A 15,475-nucleotide genomic window follows, 5' to 3' on the forward strand; every position below is an offset into this window, starting at 1 on the left:
TATTGGTATAAAATATAAGTTTTATGAAAATCATCAGAGCCGTTGTTTAAAAAGAGAATTGTAAAAAAGATTAAAATCGATGAAACTATTTTTGGTAGGTTCAATTAGTGAAAAAATTGTTATAAAATCTAAGGTATATACCTACCTTAAATACCGTATTTTTAGTTGCTTTGTTTTTGAGCAAAATATATTCTAATGCATACTCACAGACCATTTTCAGAAACGTGGTTGTTTGGACTCAGGGTACATTAGATAGCGTATTTCCTTTCAAAGCTAAGATTTAAAATTTTTCAAGATCATACAACTTCTCCTAACTTCATATTTAATAGAAAGATAAAGTAATAAACAAAACAAAGGAAAAACGTGTTGTGTTGTCCAAAAGAAGGGTAATTAATGTATTTAAAAATTAATTATCAATTAAAATTAGCAGTTTATTTTTTGGAATCTACAAAACTAAAAATGAAAATTGAAAAAAATTTAAAATTTTTGTCTCCAATGTATGAAATTATCTTTAAAAAAAATCGGCGATTCCAAAAACTTTAATTCATAAAAAAATATTAGATTTAATTTTTTTATGACTGTGTATCAATATATATTTTCAGTTTTTTATATTTCAAAAAATGAACTGCTGATTTTGATTGATAATTAATTTTTAAACACATTAATTAATTTAGTTTAAAACCAGTTTCGAACATGTTGAAATTTAAATAATTAATATATATAATGAATATTTAAAACTTATTTATTTATTATATTTATTGAATTTATCATTTATTAGGTGTGTTTCATAACCTCTTCGTTTGTTGGTATTAACTATGTTTTTAACCATCGGCTCCATCATGAATTACCTAGCTAATATTATTCAACGAGATCCTGTTAATATTTTGAAATTATTTTGGTTTAAGATACTTCATAACTTTCTTAAATAATAGGTATCCCCAAGCTTTGTAGACTGGAAACGTTTTACGTTAGATCGGATTAAGTGCCCTACCTGATGTAATGACTCATAGACACTTAGGTCTCGTTACTTATAATGATTCATGAATACTAATTACAAACTAATTATTTATATATGCGTTCTTATCATGAATATTGAACATAGCTTTGAAATAAATTGGATACTGAATGTTTGAGGGTTAAATTGGATACTCTTAAGGAGAAGAAATTGCATTTATTTATAAAAATTCAAAAATTTTTTTGACATGTAGCGTTTAATTAGTCAGTGCGTGAGACAGACACATAGTGCCCGGTTTTAATTACATATAGAAAATTTGTCACCTAATATTTTAAATTCGGTCTAATAAGCATGCAAAAATTCGATATGTTCTATTTATTGTGATGACTTCATCAGTTTGCAAAAAAAAAAAAAAAAAAAAAAATTGTACAATTGCTTATCTCAGGTAATTAACTCTGGAATTAATTGACTGAGCTGTATACTCGTTTATGATGTTTAAGTTGTAAACCAGACATTTACCGTGACTGGTAATCTATTACAATAAAATATATCAATAAATCTTTAAAAAAATTCTTTATCGCTTTACTTTAAATATTTAACGTTTGACCGATTTAATTATAACATTATTATTAACAATTAGCTTATCATCATTTTAAAAAGAACAGCCTCGCATTAGTTATAAAAAAATTGGCGCCTATTCTGCCGTTTTCTAATATAGTATAAAAAGGAAAGCATTTATAAAATTAATCAACTTACACCATTTTATGGTTAGTAAAACAATTTGTATTAAGTGAAGTAGTAATAAAAGTAATTGAAGTCCAACTTAATTAATTTATGAATGTCTTCCTTATTTATTTCTGTATTATTGTTTAACATGACTATATTATATTAGACAAGGAACGAATTGTCTGAAACCATTTTAATGAATAATGTGAGGCTGTGTAATTAAAGTTTATTTCGAATTTCTTGTAGTAAAATTGCAATTAAAGATGTAAATTAACAAATTGTTCTTGAGAATAGCGACGTTGAAGAATTAAAAGGAATTAATAAATAATATTGGGGCTATATGGATATATTTTTTTATACTTAATAAATACTAACAGCTTCGAACATGTTGAAATTTAAATAATCAATATATATAATAAATATTTAAAACTTATTTATTTATTATATTTATTGAGTTTATCATTTATTACATTTATTTATTTATCATTTAATTAATTTCTGTATTTATCACGTATTAAATTTATTTCGTTATCATTTATTAATTTTACCATTTACCATGGTATTTATTTAGCATTTATTAAATTTATTTGGTTGGTAGAATATTTATTCATTTACGTCTTTATTTTTATAAATACGTAAATAAATAAATATTCTAATAAGTAAATAAATAGTTAAAAATTTTAAGTAAGTAAAAAAAAGAATAGATATCTTAATAAATTCCAATTTAAAAATTAAATGTATATAAAAACTTCTATAATCACTGTAATAATTTAATTATTGTATTGATATAATTAAATAAACATCAAAATAATCATTTATATCAATTTAAATATTTAAAAAAGTAAATAGTGCAAGACTTTTTTTTCGAGATTTTTGTCATGGAACAGCTTTTAGGCTTGTTAATTTTTACTGACTCCTAACAACTTTCCTTCGTACAAGGGGCTATTGAATATGCGTTTCGAGGACGATGATGAATTTGATGAGGGTGTTGAATGATGATGTGATCTTTAACAGGGTATACTCCTCAACCCTACAACATTGGCTGCTCAGCGCAGGGCAAGACTGCGTCGCGCCTTCACGGACGCAACAAGCGAAACTGTCACCTACGTCAAAACGGTACTGGTAAAGTCTAATTTATATTTTTGATATCTCATCTTTGTTTTTTGTTGTTTTTTTTCCTCTTCTCACTCTTTATCACTAAAATCTTTTACGAATCACATGAGCACAGTAGTGACAAGATCTGTCTTTTTATTTTATTTTATAACTAATAAACAAAATGAATCACTTTTTAAAATTTTAATTATATTAAAAATATTACGGTTTAACACATTAAATTATTAGCTTGTGTTGAAAATAATTCCTACAAAGATAAGCTTTGAACAAAGACAAGCTTTTTTTTTATCGTTCTATCTAAGCATGCAAAATGTCTTTTTTTTCTGGATTTTTTTTTTTAATAACTAAAATAAAATCTTGAGTTGTTTGATGTTTGAAGATTTTATGCCGAAAAAGATTGTGGCATTGGTTTAAAAAAATAAATAAATGTTAAAAAGGAAAAAAAAAACTAATTTTAGCAATTTTTTACTCAGTAGTTGATATTCTGAAGCTACCTTCTGTATAAAAAAATATATATATATTTTTTTATTTATTTATTGCTATTTACAATTGTACATTATAATATATTTAGTAAATTTTATCTCAGTTAAAATGTAGTGACACAGACCTGTAGGGAAAGTAACCAATTAGGTACCAGTTGGTAGCCCTAAAAAAAAAAAAAATAAATAATATTAAAAAGATTTTTAAGGAAGTAAGAAATTTCTAAAATTTGAGCCTAATATCCTGTAAGTATTATTCGTGTTTAAAAGTTTTTAAAATACAATTTTTCAAAAACCAACTGTTTTTTACAAAGGGAAATCAACATTTTATTAATTTACTTTGGCGAATATAATATAAGTGATTACTCCTAGGATGTTAATCATTAAAAATAGTTCATAGTACATTGATTTAACAACAATTTGAATGGTAATAAATAAGTGTACGTGTAATAGCTTCAAGGTTACTGTTTTTCAAAAAAAAAATTTTTTTTTCCTTATAACTCAGAAAGTACTGCTACTATTATTATCATTATAAACTACTTATAGTGTATTCAACTCACTTCTATTTGAGTTATATACACACCTGTAAGTCTGAAAGTTCCTACAATTTTTCAAAAACCCAACAATTTGTTATTATACTTAAATAAATATCTCAGAAACTACTATACCTTCCAATATCTATTTTAATCATAATTGAAGCTAGTTAAATGTGTTATAAAGTTGTTTTTAATTATTATTGTAGCAGGAAAAGCGATTTTCATGATATTTACAAAAATAAAATACTAAAAATACTTATTTATTATTATTTAAAAAAAAAATCAAGATGGTAGCTAAAAAAAAACAACGCATTTTTTTCAGGTATATTTCTCTAGAATTTTTATTAGGTCAAAAAAATATCAACAACGAACTAACAAATATAATTCCCATCTTTGTGGAAATTAAGATGTACTATTATTATTTCCATTAAGCTCAGCTAACTGAATCAAGAAATTTAATGTTAAATGTTAAAAAATATTTTTGATTTTCCATCAAACTATTTTTGCTATTAGTAATACTAAAACTACATAATAATTTTAAAATTTAATTGAATAGAATAAAATACCTTCAAAATATAATTTTCTAAAGTCTGTAATACAAAATATTAGACATGTATGACTTTTTTTCATTATATAGAATAGAAATGAGTTTTCTAAAAAAAAATAAAAATTACACAAACAATTCAATTCAGCCAGACACCAAGAATAATTAAAAACAATTTCAAAATATTACTTCATGCAAATAATTCAGGCACAATAATTATGAAAACAAAATCTAGTAATTGTTTACAATTATTCTGAAGTCGAGGAGGTTTCTACGGCTAATATGATCTATACATTTTAAAACTTACAACCGAAAAATTAACAATACTTTTGGAAAAATAATATAAATTACCCATAACAAGTAGAAAAATATATTTAATTAAGTAGGATAAAAAAATATAATACAATGTAGAAACATAAGTATATAAATGTTGTATAGAATAAAATAAACAATATAAATAGAATCCATAATATTAACACAATACAAAGAAATTATAGAGTATTAATTAGTCCTTTTTAGGATATGATAACTTATTACTATTAACGAAAGATTAAACATATGCATAAAATCAGAATGTAAATTACAACTAATATAAATTTCTCTATGAGAGAAATATTCTTAATTAGTTAAAATAAAAAAAAAAATATATAATGTGGAAAAGTAAAAATAAATTAATATAAGAGTGGTATTTATATTTAATTTTCTACAAAATAAAATCAAACTATATCACAATATAATAATAATAATAATATAAATTAGTCTTAATAATAATTTGGGATTTAATACATTTTTTAAAAAGTTATTACTGAATGATTTTAAAATAAAGTATTAGGCCATCTTTGAAAATCCAACATTTTGGATTCCTACAATCTTGTTGTGAATCCAGCTATCTTACCTTCCATAGACAGTTCTTGAACTAAATTTCAGGACTAGTTATGAGAAATTCCCTGGGTACTGACCTTTCCAACATTGTTTCTTATGATCTCCTTAATTCTATGACCTACCTTTTCCCAAATGACATCATCTTTATCATAGAAGATATCGATTACCTTCTACTCGTCCTTAATTCTGACAACTTTCCTGATATCCTTCCTTCAACTCCTACCATCTTCGCCTACGCTTTACACTTTGATTTGAAATGAATAATTTCCTTCCTTTCCTTGACATCCTCGTCACACGAAACCTTGGCAACACTATATCCATAGACTGGTACACTAAACAAACTTACTCTTGCATAGTTTTAAACGATCGTTCCCAACAACTGTACCTACAAAATATGAACGTAATCAAACAAATTTACGCTAATATATACTGTATATCATAGCTCGCAACTTCCTCCTTCCTCTCCCCCCCATCAATAACATTAACAAACTCATCAACAATTATAAAAATCGTTCTACCTCTTTTTCTTTTTCTACAATCTCTTTCTTTACAGATCACTTTCTAACAACCCTTCCCTTTTTGGTACCATTTAAAAATCCTAACTTTTCTTTTTTTTCTCTCTTTTCTCCAATATCCGACAAATCAGATCATATCACCTAGTATAAATATTCAACCTGATCTTAAAATTGCTTCCAAATTTTCCGAACACTTCTTATCCTTTGACTATTCCTTTGAGTTTAAAGAAACTTCAATACTAACCATTGTCTCCAACCATGACAAATGAAAGAATTAATATTCACTTAGAACGTTGTTCTGTAAATTAAAAAAAAAAACCTAAATAAGATTTATCTTTAGTCTATTAAAAAATTAAAAAATATCGAAACATTTATTATTTATTTATAAAACCCACTTTGTATCTTTATATTTACCATTTACATTTTTGAATTTTTATTTATTTAATTCTTTTCGACGTATTTTTATTTTTTCTAATTTTTATTTATTATTATTATTTCCAGTCTTTTACCTCTATTACGGTCTCTTATAATTAATTTTTTTTTACTTTCTTTATTTCACCGTACACCTTTTTCCACTATATGTTCAGTTTGATTAATTAATCCTTTTTGCATATATAACTTCATATTTTACTATTTTAATTATTTTCTTTTACTTACATAATTAATTATTTAATCACATATCCGTTTCCTTTCTTATTAATCTCATGATTTTAATTTTATGTAATTTTCATTATTTACTTATATGTACTAGCTTAATTTTCATAATCTATTTACTCTTTCATCATTTAATTTTATTAATATTTTTTATATGCTAATTGTAGTCTTCATTTTTTTTGGGCTCAAGTCTTCCATCTAAGATCTATACCCTCTGAGTGAAATGTCAATGCTCGCTTTTTAGGGTCTCCTTAACGTGTTGTATTTAGTCGATATTTTAAGAATGTTAAGAACAATTTGAGCTCAAAATCTGCCTATTTATTAATATATAATGTCTTTTTTAGCGAACGGTTCAACTGATTTTAAATTTTCTTATCTCAAATTGTTAAGAACTGCGGGTTCTCACCCAAAAGTAATCGGACTAAAACATCTTTTCATGTCTGACCTAGACACTAGAGTGGTCTCAGCGGATAAAATTCCAAGTTAATGTAATTACGAATAGATAATCTTAGATGTAAAACTAAAATCATATTTTGCAGTGAGGCAACGTAATTCCTTATTATGTAAACTGTTACCTAAAGGTATTCATTATAAAATATTCAGCTCTACCAGTCGTGATTGTTAGAATTTCTTCATAAGGTGGATCACACCTTACCACAGGTGGTGAGGTACAGGTCTTACCAATCTGAAATCTGCGGGCGGAGCCTGGGGCGTTGGCTTTTTTCATTACTTAGTGGTCCCACAAAATGAAAAACTTGACCCTCTCCCCCACCATGGTTAGAATAGGTTGGTTATCTATCGATTAACCCCCTCCCCTTCAAACAAATAATAATAATTAGAAAAAAAGAATTTCTTGATAATATTATATTATTTATACGAATAAGCATGATATCCCTAATGTTTTGTATGGCTTAAAGAGAAAAGGGAAACATCTCTAATGTGAAAGTTTTCCTGGGGATAAATTATTAAATATTTTGATGCTATTAACAGTAAGATTTATTTTACTGTTACTAACTAACTCTTATTCTTAACTCTGACTACGCTAAAACGATTCCAAATATGTAAAATTTTGATTTTACCCATTGGCTCAGGGATGATTTAACGGCTGGTTTATACGATTCCAATAATATTTATATGGATATTAAGCATATCTTATGATTATTTTATTATTTCATGATTTTCTGCGTTGGGAAGTCGAACACAGTTTTAAGAAGAGATATCAGAGGACAGAAGACATAGAGCAGGCTGGATTTGTACCCAACCCCCTCCAGCCAGCCAGATCAATCTCTCCTCTTAAATCCGAGCTGTCTTACACCACTCCCTTCACCACCTCTTCTCCATCCTTCCAGCACAAGTTTAGTATTGTTTTCTGTTGGAGATAGTATTAAAATATCTGACTCCAGTCACCCAACTCATCTTATAACTTTAGGGTACAATGCTCATACAATTTCTTGGTGTATCTTAATAAATATTAGTCATTGTGGCTTTTTAGTGTGTACAAAGTGGACATAAGAAAAATAAATGTCAATTAATGTTCAAACCAGCACTATACAGCATACAAGGTTTGCAGGGGGACGGATGATTTGATCTGTGATATAATAGGCATTATGGATTTTGGATTGTAACAATGGGATTAGGCTACGGAAGGAATTATACGGTTTAGTGGAGCACTAAAGCCCTTTAACGTACAATTATAGTCATGTAAATGAGCTTTTAATATTAATTCGAACGTTTGTCAAGTAAATGTTAAAGTAAACGATATCTAAAAGTCGGTTATACACAGGAAAAAAAGGGATGTAACATCACAAAAGCTGTGTTCAGAATATAACACACTGTAAGTAATTTTGGAGTGTTAAATTGGTAATTTATAAGATTATATTAAATATTAAAAAACTAATAATTCACTTGTCGATTAAACAAAAGAAAGTTTAATTATATTATTTCAAATTCTCGAGACTAGGTAATTATTTATTAAATAAATAAAAAATTTATATCCATTTTTGTCTCAACACTTTTATTTTTCACCAGTCCAACGTTTCGGCCATTCTAGCCATCCTCAAGGACATCTTCAATATAATCTCTTCCTCACATTAATTTAAAATTTCTTTTGCAGGCTATTCTGCCCAGGTCATTTTCTTTATTATAAGTTAAAAGCCTATTTTTATACCATATAACTGATGATATGGTAGTGTATTAATTGTGGATAATCTTATGTAAGAAAAATTAAATATTAATGATTTTAAATTTTAAAAAATAGGCTTTTAACTTATAATAAAGAAAATGACCAGGGCAGAATAGCCTGCAAAAGAAATTTTAAATTAATGTGAGGAAGAAATTATATTGAAGATGTCCTTGAGGATAGGATGGCCGAAACGTTGGACTGGTGAAAAATAAAAGTGTTGAGACAAAAGTGGATATAAATTTTTGATTTATTTAATAAAAAAAAGTTTATTAGTTGATTATACATTTACTGATTTATGCTTGTATTAATTTGAATTTCTTTAATATCCTATGAACTGATGTATCGGTACAATATTAAACAATATTCTTGGCAACTATTGAATGAAAAAAAAATATATATATTTTTTTCTCTTTACATTACTTTAAATTAACCGTAGTTGGGGAAAAATGGCGTAGCTCCATTTATATGGACTTTATAAGAGTGTTCCTCTTACTAATTAGTTATTTATCTTTTTTTTAAATAAGAGTAATTATTAAAACAATGTTATGAATATACCCTGTTTTTCATATCCTTAATTAATATTAAAGTATGACGCGCTAATTCTTGATAGTATAGTGTGATTTTGTAGTATGATCATTTCCAATAATTCCTAAATGGCCAAAACATTGTCATTGAACATTAATCAAAGTCGGTAAAAAACAAAAATGTTCAACATTTTGTATCAATACCCAAATCCTGCAAAAATCAACTTTGTTAAAAATAAAATAAACTTGCTCAATACTTATTACATTTAAACAAACATGTATAGAAAATTAAACTATTCAGATTAAAAATTACGATAGTCCATAATTGAAATTAAATTCAAGCTTAACTGTATTTAATGACATTTTTTTCGCATAAGGAAAACTGGTAAACTCAATTTTACATTCATTAGAAAATTAACGAGGATATTACGTAAAAATAAATTCATACAATATTGAGTACATAGTATTTAATTGTAAACATTAGATTTAACATTTCTGAGTCCTACAATTTTTTATTATTTTCATAATTAAATCACAAGCAAAATAGCTTAGCTACCTACATTCAAATTTTTAATTTTCGTATTTTCTTTAAAAACCGAATTTCAAATTGCGCTATCGATGAATCCAATCGTTATTATAATTTTTTTAACACAATTTAAGGTTAAAATCTTAATTGTATAACAGTGAGCGTCCCCTTATGATTTCTTAAAACAGAAATTTTGCTTCGTCTCCATGTCTCACAGATCGTGGAAATTTACCAGACTAAACTGATTATATTTTTGTTATTATATGACTATTATAATTAAAGTAGAAAAGGCCGAGCTACGAATGATTGAGTTCGTATCATTAATCATTTTATTAAATATTAATTGTAAGTTTCTGACATAATTATTTGATTTTTTCATGAACAATCATGTAATATGCAAATTTTAAAATATAAAAAAAAATTGCAAAATTTAAATGATGCAATTTCGTGTAGGAAATCCTCAAATTGTGTGAATATGTGCAGTAACCCCAATTATTATTAATGATCTAATAATTATTAATGAGCTGATGAATTAATAATATTAATTAGTTATTATATCTCCTTAACTAATTAAATTAATAAATATTTTCAATAATATTTACTGCTATGTATCAGTTCACTAGTCTTCATTATGTTAATTAATAATTTTTTTTTTATCCTCATTATTATTTTATTTAAGTTTTTGATAGTTTGTATACCTTCACTTTTACATTTTTTTTTCAGCATCACACTTTCTACTTTTAGTTCTGATGAAGACCCTATTGTAGGTTGAAACGTCGGCAATGAATTTATTTATGTAATTTTAACTAAAATTTTAAAAACATTATATATAATATATAACAATAATTCGAATTTCTGTGGAGATTGAAGCTTGGTAACAACAGATACCATTGCATAAAAATCCAGTCTCTGTTTGCTATATTCTGTTTGAGAAATGTAAGGCTTTGTCAGGAATCTTTCAATATGAGTTTAGTAAACGAAGAGAATTTTACTCTATTTTTAAGTGGTTGCTCTTTTCAACCATTTAAATAATTCATCTCAATTATTAGAAACTTTTAGGCTTATGATGATAGTTTAATTCCGAACACCTCAAATCCTTTTCGGGAGCCTCGACGTAGGCAAGTGGTTAAGTAGTAAGTTAAACGATCAATCTTAAATATACTCCACGCTGATGCTTCTTCTTGCCCAAGACCCTGAGGACACAGTAATCTACTCAAAGTTCGGTGCCTATTCTGTACTCGGAAACTTTTCCCATTTCGGTGCTTCCTTTATCCTTGACAAAAGCTCTACAGAAACTTTTGCTAACATAATGTCATATGATGGTTAAACGTTCAGGCTCGATTATTCAAGCTAATTATATTAAACTACAAAATAATTGTACTTAATTATTGTTAAAACCGATATATATATATATAATGATGAGAAGATGGGGTGCGTTCAAGAAACTCCAATAAGTTGTAAAAATGTATTTAATAGTGCCAACGTTTCTAGTCAAGAACAAAGAAAACGGTAACAACCAACGAATAAAAAAAAAAAATATAATAAAGAATATAAACAGTATAATTAAAGTAAATAATTGTACAGAAAATATATATTGTAAAAATAAAGTGATGGAAGATGTGGAAAATAAAACGTATGTAAGTAAAATAACATAATTAAGGAAATAAAAATTAAGTTATATGTAATTCAAAGAAGCATAGGTATGTGACTATTTTAATTTAATAATAATTTTAAAATTAAAGCTTTGGAAAGAAAAACAAATTTTTTTAAAAATTTATTTGTTCAATGGAATTTACAACTGTAAAAAATAATACAATAAGTAAATATGTTGTATGTTTCATATACACTTGAAAATCTGGGGAAGGAACCACCCATTGGTGGTACTTCAAACATTAATTTAAATTATAAGGTCCCATGGCGATCTTCTTTTCAGACGCCTCGGAGGATTATCAGGGATTGTTAAGGATGAAAGATTAGGAATTAATGGGTTAGGATGGCTAAGGAGTTTGGAATGAAAAGACGCATATCTGTTTTGGGCCAAATTTGCAGGGAATGGAATGTTAAGGTCTTTGTGAATGAGCTTATTTGTGATGTAATGAGGAGCATCAAGGATTTTACTTAGGATTTTGGATTGTAAAGTTTGGATGCGGGAAGAATTTGATGGTTTGGTGGAGCCCCAGAGCTCAATTCTATATGTCCAAATTGGTCTGATTATCGTAGTGTATACTAATTTTTTGTAGTGAATGAGAAGCTTAGAGTGTTTGTCAAGTAAATGTTGTAGCAATCGGAATCTACGAGCAGTTTCTTGTCGTTTCAGTCTTGTGTGTGGATTCCAAGTAAGTCTCTTGTCAAGATGGAGTCCTAAGTATGAAATCTGTTTAACAGGCAAAAACAAAATAAGAAGTTGAGTTAGACAAAAGAAGTGAATATAAAACATGACATTAATAATATGTGGTTAACATAACTAATAACCCGAGTAAGGAAAAATAAGAAAAGAATGGAGGAGAAGGGATGAGAGAAAGACATAAAAAAGAGAATAAGATAAAGAACTTTTTTTCATCTTTCATTTACATGTATTTTGTTTCTCTCATTTTTTCTTTCCATAACTTTAATTTTTAAATTATTAAAGTATTTATATTTCTTTGCATTATATAACTTTAAATTTTTATTTCCTTAATTATGTTATTTTACTTACATACGTTTGATTTTCCACGTCTTTCATCACTTTATTTTTATTAATTTTCATTCTGTACAATTATTTACTTTAGTTATTCTGTTTTTTTTTCTGGTTTATCTTGTTCTTTGTTTTTGGTCCTGATGAAGGCTAGAAAATCTGGCCGAAACGTTGGTACTATTAAATACGTTTTAAGTTATTAGTGTTATTTTCGGAGCGCACCCCTAACCATCTTCCCTTCACATATGAATAATATATATAAGCATTATTCTTCTAAGGTCCTGATACAATTTTTTCAAACTGTTTAAGATTGATGCAGAAGTAATGGTTAATTCTCAAGTTCCAATTTTTAACAAAAAACTTCTAAATTAAAAAAAAAAAAACATTAAAAATTCGCTCTCAGCTGATACCACATTCAAGCCAAATTTCCAATACAAAGTTTAATAATTTTAATATTGGTAGCCCCCCACGGCGATCTCCTAGATATATTATATAAACTTTAAAAAAAAATAGATAAAACATTAGATGAAATTACGAATTAAGTTGTAAATTAGAAAAATAAGAAGGTAGAAGACGTCTTTAGATCGGAAACTCCACTGTTATAAAGTTTGTTTTGTCCCAGAGAAAATTTTTTTACATTAAAAAACAAATTAGATTTATTTTTGTACATTTATATAATAGTATTTTAAATATATTCAGTTCTTAATTGGAAACTTACCAAAGTTATTTCAATTAATTTTTTATCGTGTTAAAACAGGCTGTAGGATATTTCATAATATTCTCCAAAAGAAAAAAGAAAATCCAGCCATTGATTTATTTAATTTTTTCGGTCCAATTATAATGGTGAATGATATGATAAATATGATTAAATGTTAAGTTAGTAAAAGTAGACTGATTAGAGATCGATAAGCCAGTCTTGGTAGATGTTATTTAACAATTGGGAATTTTGGCAATATTTAATAATAATAATATTGTTTATTTATCCTGGAACTCTTCCGTTTACAATTATATTACAAGTGTAAGAATAAGGCTTTAGAACCTTAGAATATAATATAAAACCTTCAAAATAAAAATGAAATTATCAACTACCATAGATATAATTATAACTATGAATTTCATAAGATAATAAATAAATGACACAATTAACAGAATGCATAAAGTAAAAATAGAACAAATAAAATAAAACTATAAATTATATTACAAATCATTAGATGACTAACTTCTAATAAAAATGAAATAGAATAAAATTCAAGTAATCTAAAAACAATAAACAAAAAGATTCAATTACTGTTTATATATATTTACAAGTTTAAACCAAAATACAGAAGATGAATAGATAAACCAACGTAAAAGTTAATTAAAAATATTAATAAAATAAAATAAATCATTTAATATAATGTGGAATAGGTTAATATGGATATAAAGAAACTTTTTTTCTATCTCCTCCTCAGAGTTTATACATTTATTAAATTTTATTTGTTTGAAAGAAAAAAAATATATATATACACTATTTATTTTACTGACCACCATTTAATAATTTCAAGTCTAGAAAATAAATGTAGCGGGAATAAAAGTAGCTGGAAATATATTGGAATTCAGTGGGAAAAAAAGAGGGTATCAGAGACCCTAGGTCGAGCCAGGATCAACTGGCTTTACTTGGGTTTAAAGAAAAGAGATAAAAGTTGCTAGACGTTGGGGGTTGCAAAATTGTTCAAGATCGATACTTTTTAAACATTGAACAAGTTTAACACGATGATTACTAAAATGATAACATAAATTCAATACAATTTATCAGTTATAATTTTGCATAAAAGAGTTTTGTTTTATTTTTATCAGATTAGTGTCACATATCTTCCGTTACGATTTTTCCTTTTAGGTTTTTACGTTATAAAAGTTAATATTTTCAAGAATGGATTTTTTAGTTATAATTTTCCAGATGTTAATATATTGACTTTTAAAAGAATTGTGGCATAAAAAGATAATATATAAGAAATTATAGCTCTGGCCGGTAAATAGAAGTGAGAAGAGAAGATGCGATAAATTCATTGACTCTTGAGCTGTCCAGTAATATCCCGCCTGAGTGGACAGTGGCCCCAGCCCTTAAGAGAGTCCAAACATCACAATGACTTTAGGGGTGGCTTCTCAAGATTTATAGCTTCTCTTAGTTTTTCCCATTTCAAAAGTTATTAACAAATGTTGTTCATTAAAAATATATAACATATAAAACAGTTATTACACAACGAAAACTTGTACAGGTTAAGAGGATATTATGTACCCAGTATGTCCCAGTATACAGGTTCATCCCCTCCCAAAACCCTACCTCTATAGTTTTTAGTTGATTTTCGCTGAGTCATCACATAGTACAAGAGCCGGGAAGAAAGAAAAAAAAAATTATTTTACCCCAATTTTTAATTACGTTGATGAAAGCTGTATATTATTACTAGTCTCAATTGATGAGTCTGCTAAGTATGGGTAGGGGAATAAAAAATGGCGACTGCTTCAAAACTTTTTAAAAACCTATTTTTCTTTCAATGCTCAATGAAACAATCAAAAACACTAGAAAACTTAAGAGAACATAATTTAAAATAGAGTAAATTTTGCTATTTTACTATGCTCATTTTGCTATGGGTAAACTATCCTATCTATTTACGTTTGATAGTTCTCGAGATAAGCTTATTACAAAATAAACTCATAATAAATGCACTGAAAAACCAGTAGTTCTTAAATTTATATTGAGAAATCTAAATACCATTCGACGTAAAGATATTTATTAGCACTCAAATTAAAGCTAGTTCATTTTACTATACAGTAGTTGATGACATTTATCTTCGAAGGAGTAGTAGTTTTATGATATTTGATAAAATAAATTTACTAAATATTAATTTCTGGTTCTTTGGATAAAAGTTTTGATGTCTACAGATGGTATAGATGTGTTTGGTAGCACTTAATTTGTACAAACATACCATTGGGTGGTATTTGAAAAACTAACAAGTTAAATATGAAGTCAACAACACTTATTTGCTAAATCCCTTCTTGGCCTATTCTCGCCCCGTATGACATAACCACGCTTCTTTTTACAGTACTTTTTTATGTATATTATCAATCATACTGTCAAAAGAATTTGGGGAGACATAAAAGAATAAAATAAAACATTTTTCTTATATA

General features: G+C 26.6%; 1 protein-coding gene across 8 annotated transcripts in view; it reads left to right on the forward strand.

Moving 5' to 3' along the window:
* LOC106679133 (small conductance calcium-activated potassium channel) overlaps window positions 1–15,475 on the forward strand; it is a gene marked incomplete at its 3' end in the record, with an annotated part of 993,499 nt that overhangs the window by 547,970 nt on the left and 430,054 nt on the right. For 5 of the 8 annotated variants that reach the window (XM_067049033.1, XM_067049025.1, XM_067049039.1 and 2 more), the window contains 1 exon segment: window positions 2,696–2,797. In XM_067049033.1, the coding sequence (XP_066905134.1) occupies window positions 2,696–2,797 (102 nt within the window). 8 annotated transcript variants of the gene reach the window in all.

Source organism: Halyomorpha halys, unplaced genomic scaffold (assembly GCF_000696795.3).
Source record: "Halyomorpha halys isolate HHAL.00 unplaced genomic scaffold, Hhal_1.1 Scaffold178.1, whole genome shotgun sequence".
Taxonomy (NCBI): domain Eukaryota; kingdom Metazoa; phylum Arthropoda; class Insecta; order Hemiptera; family Pentatomidae; genus Halyomorpha; species Halyomorpha halys.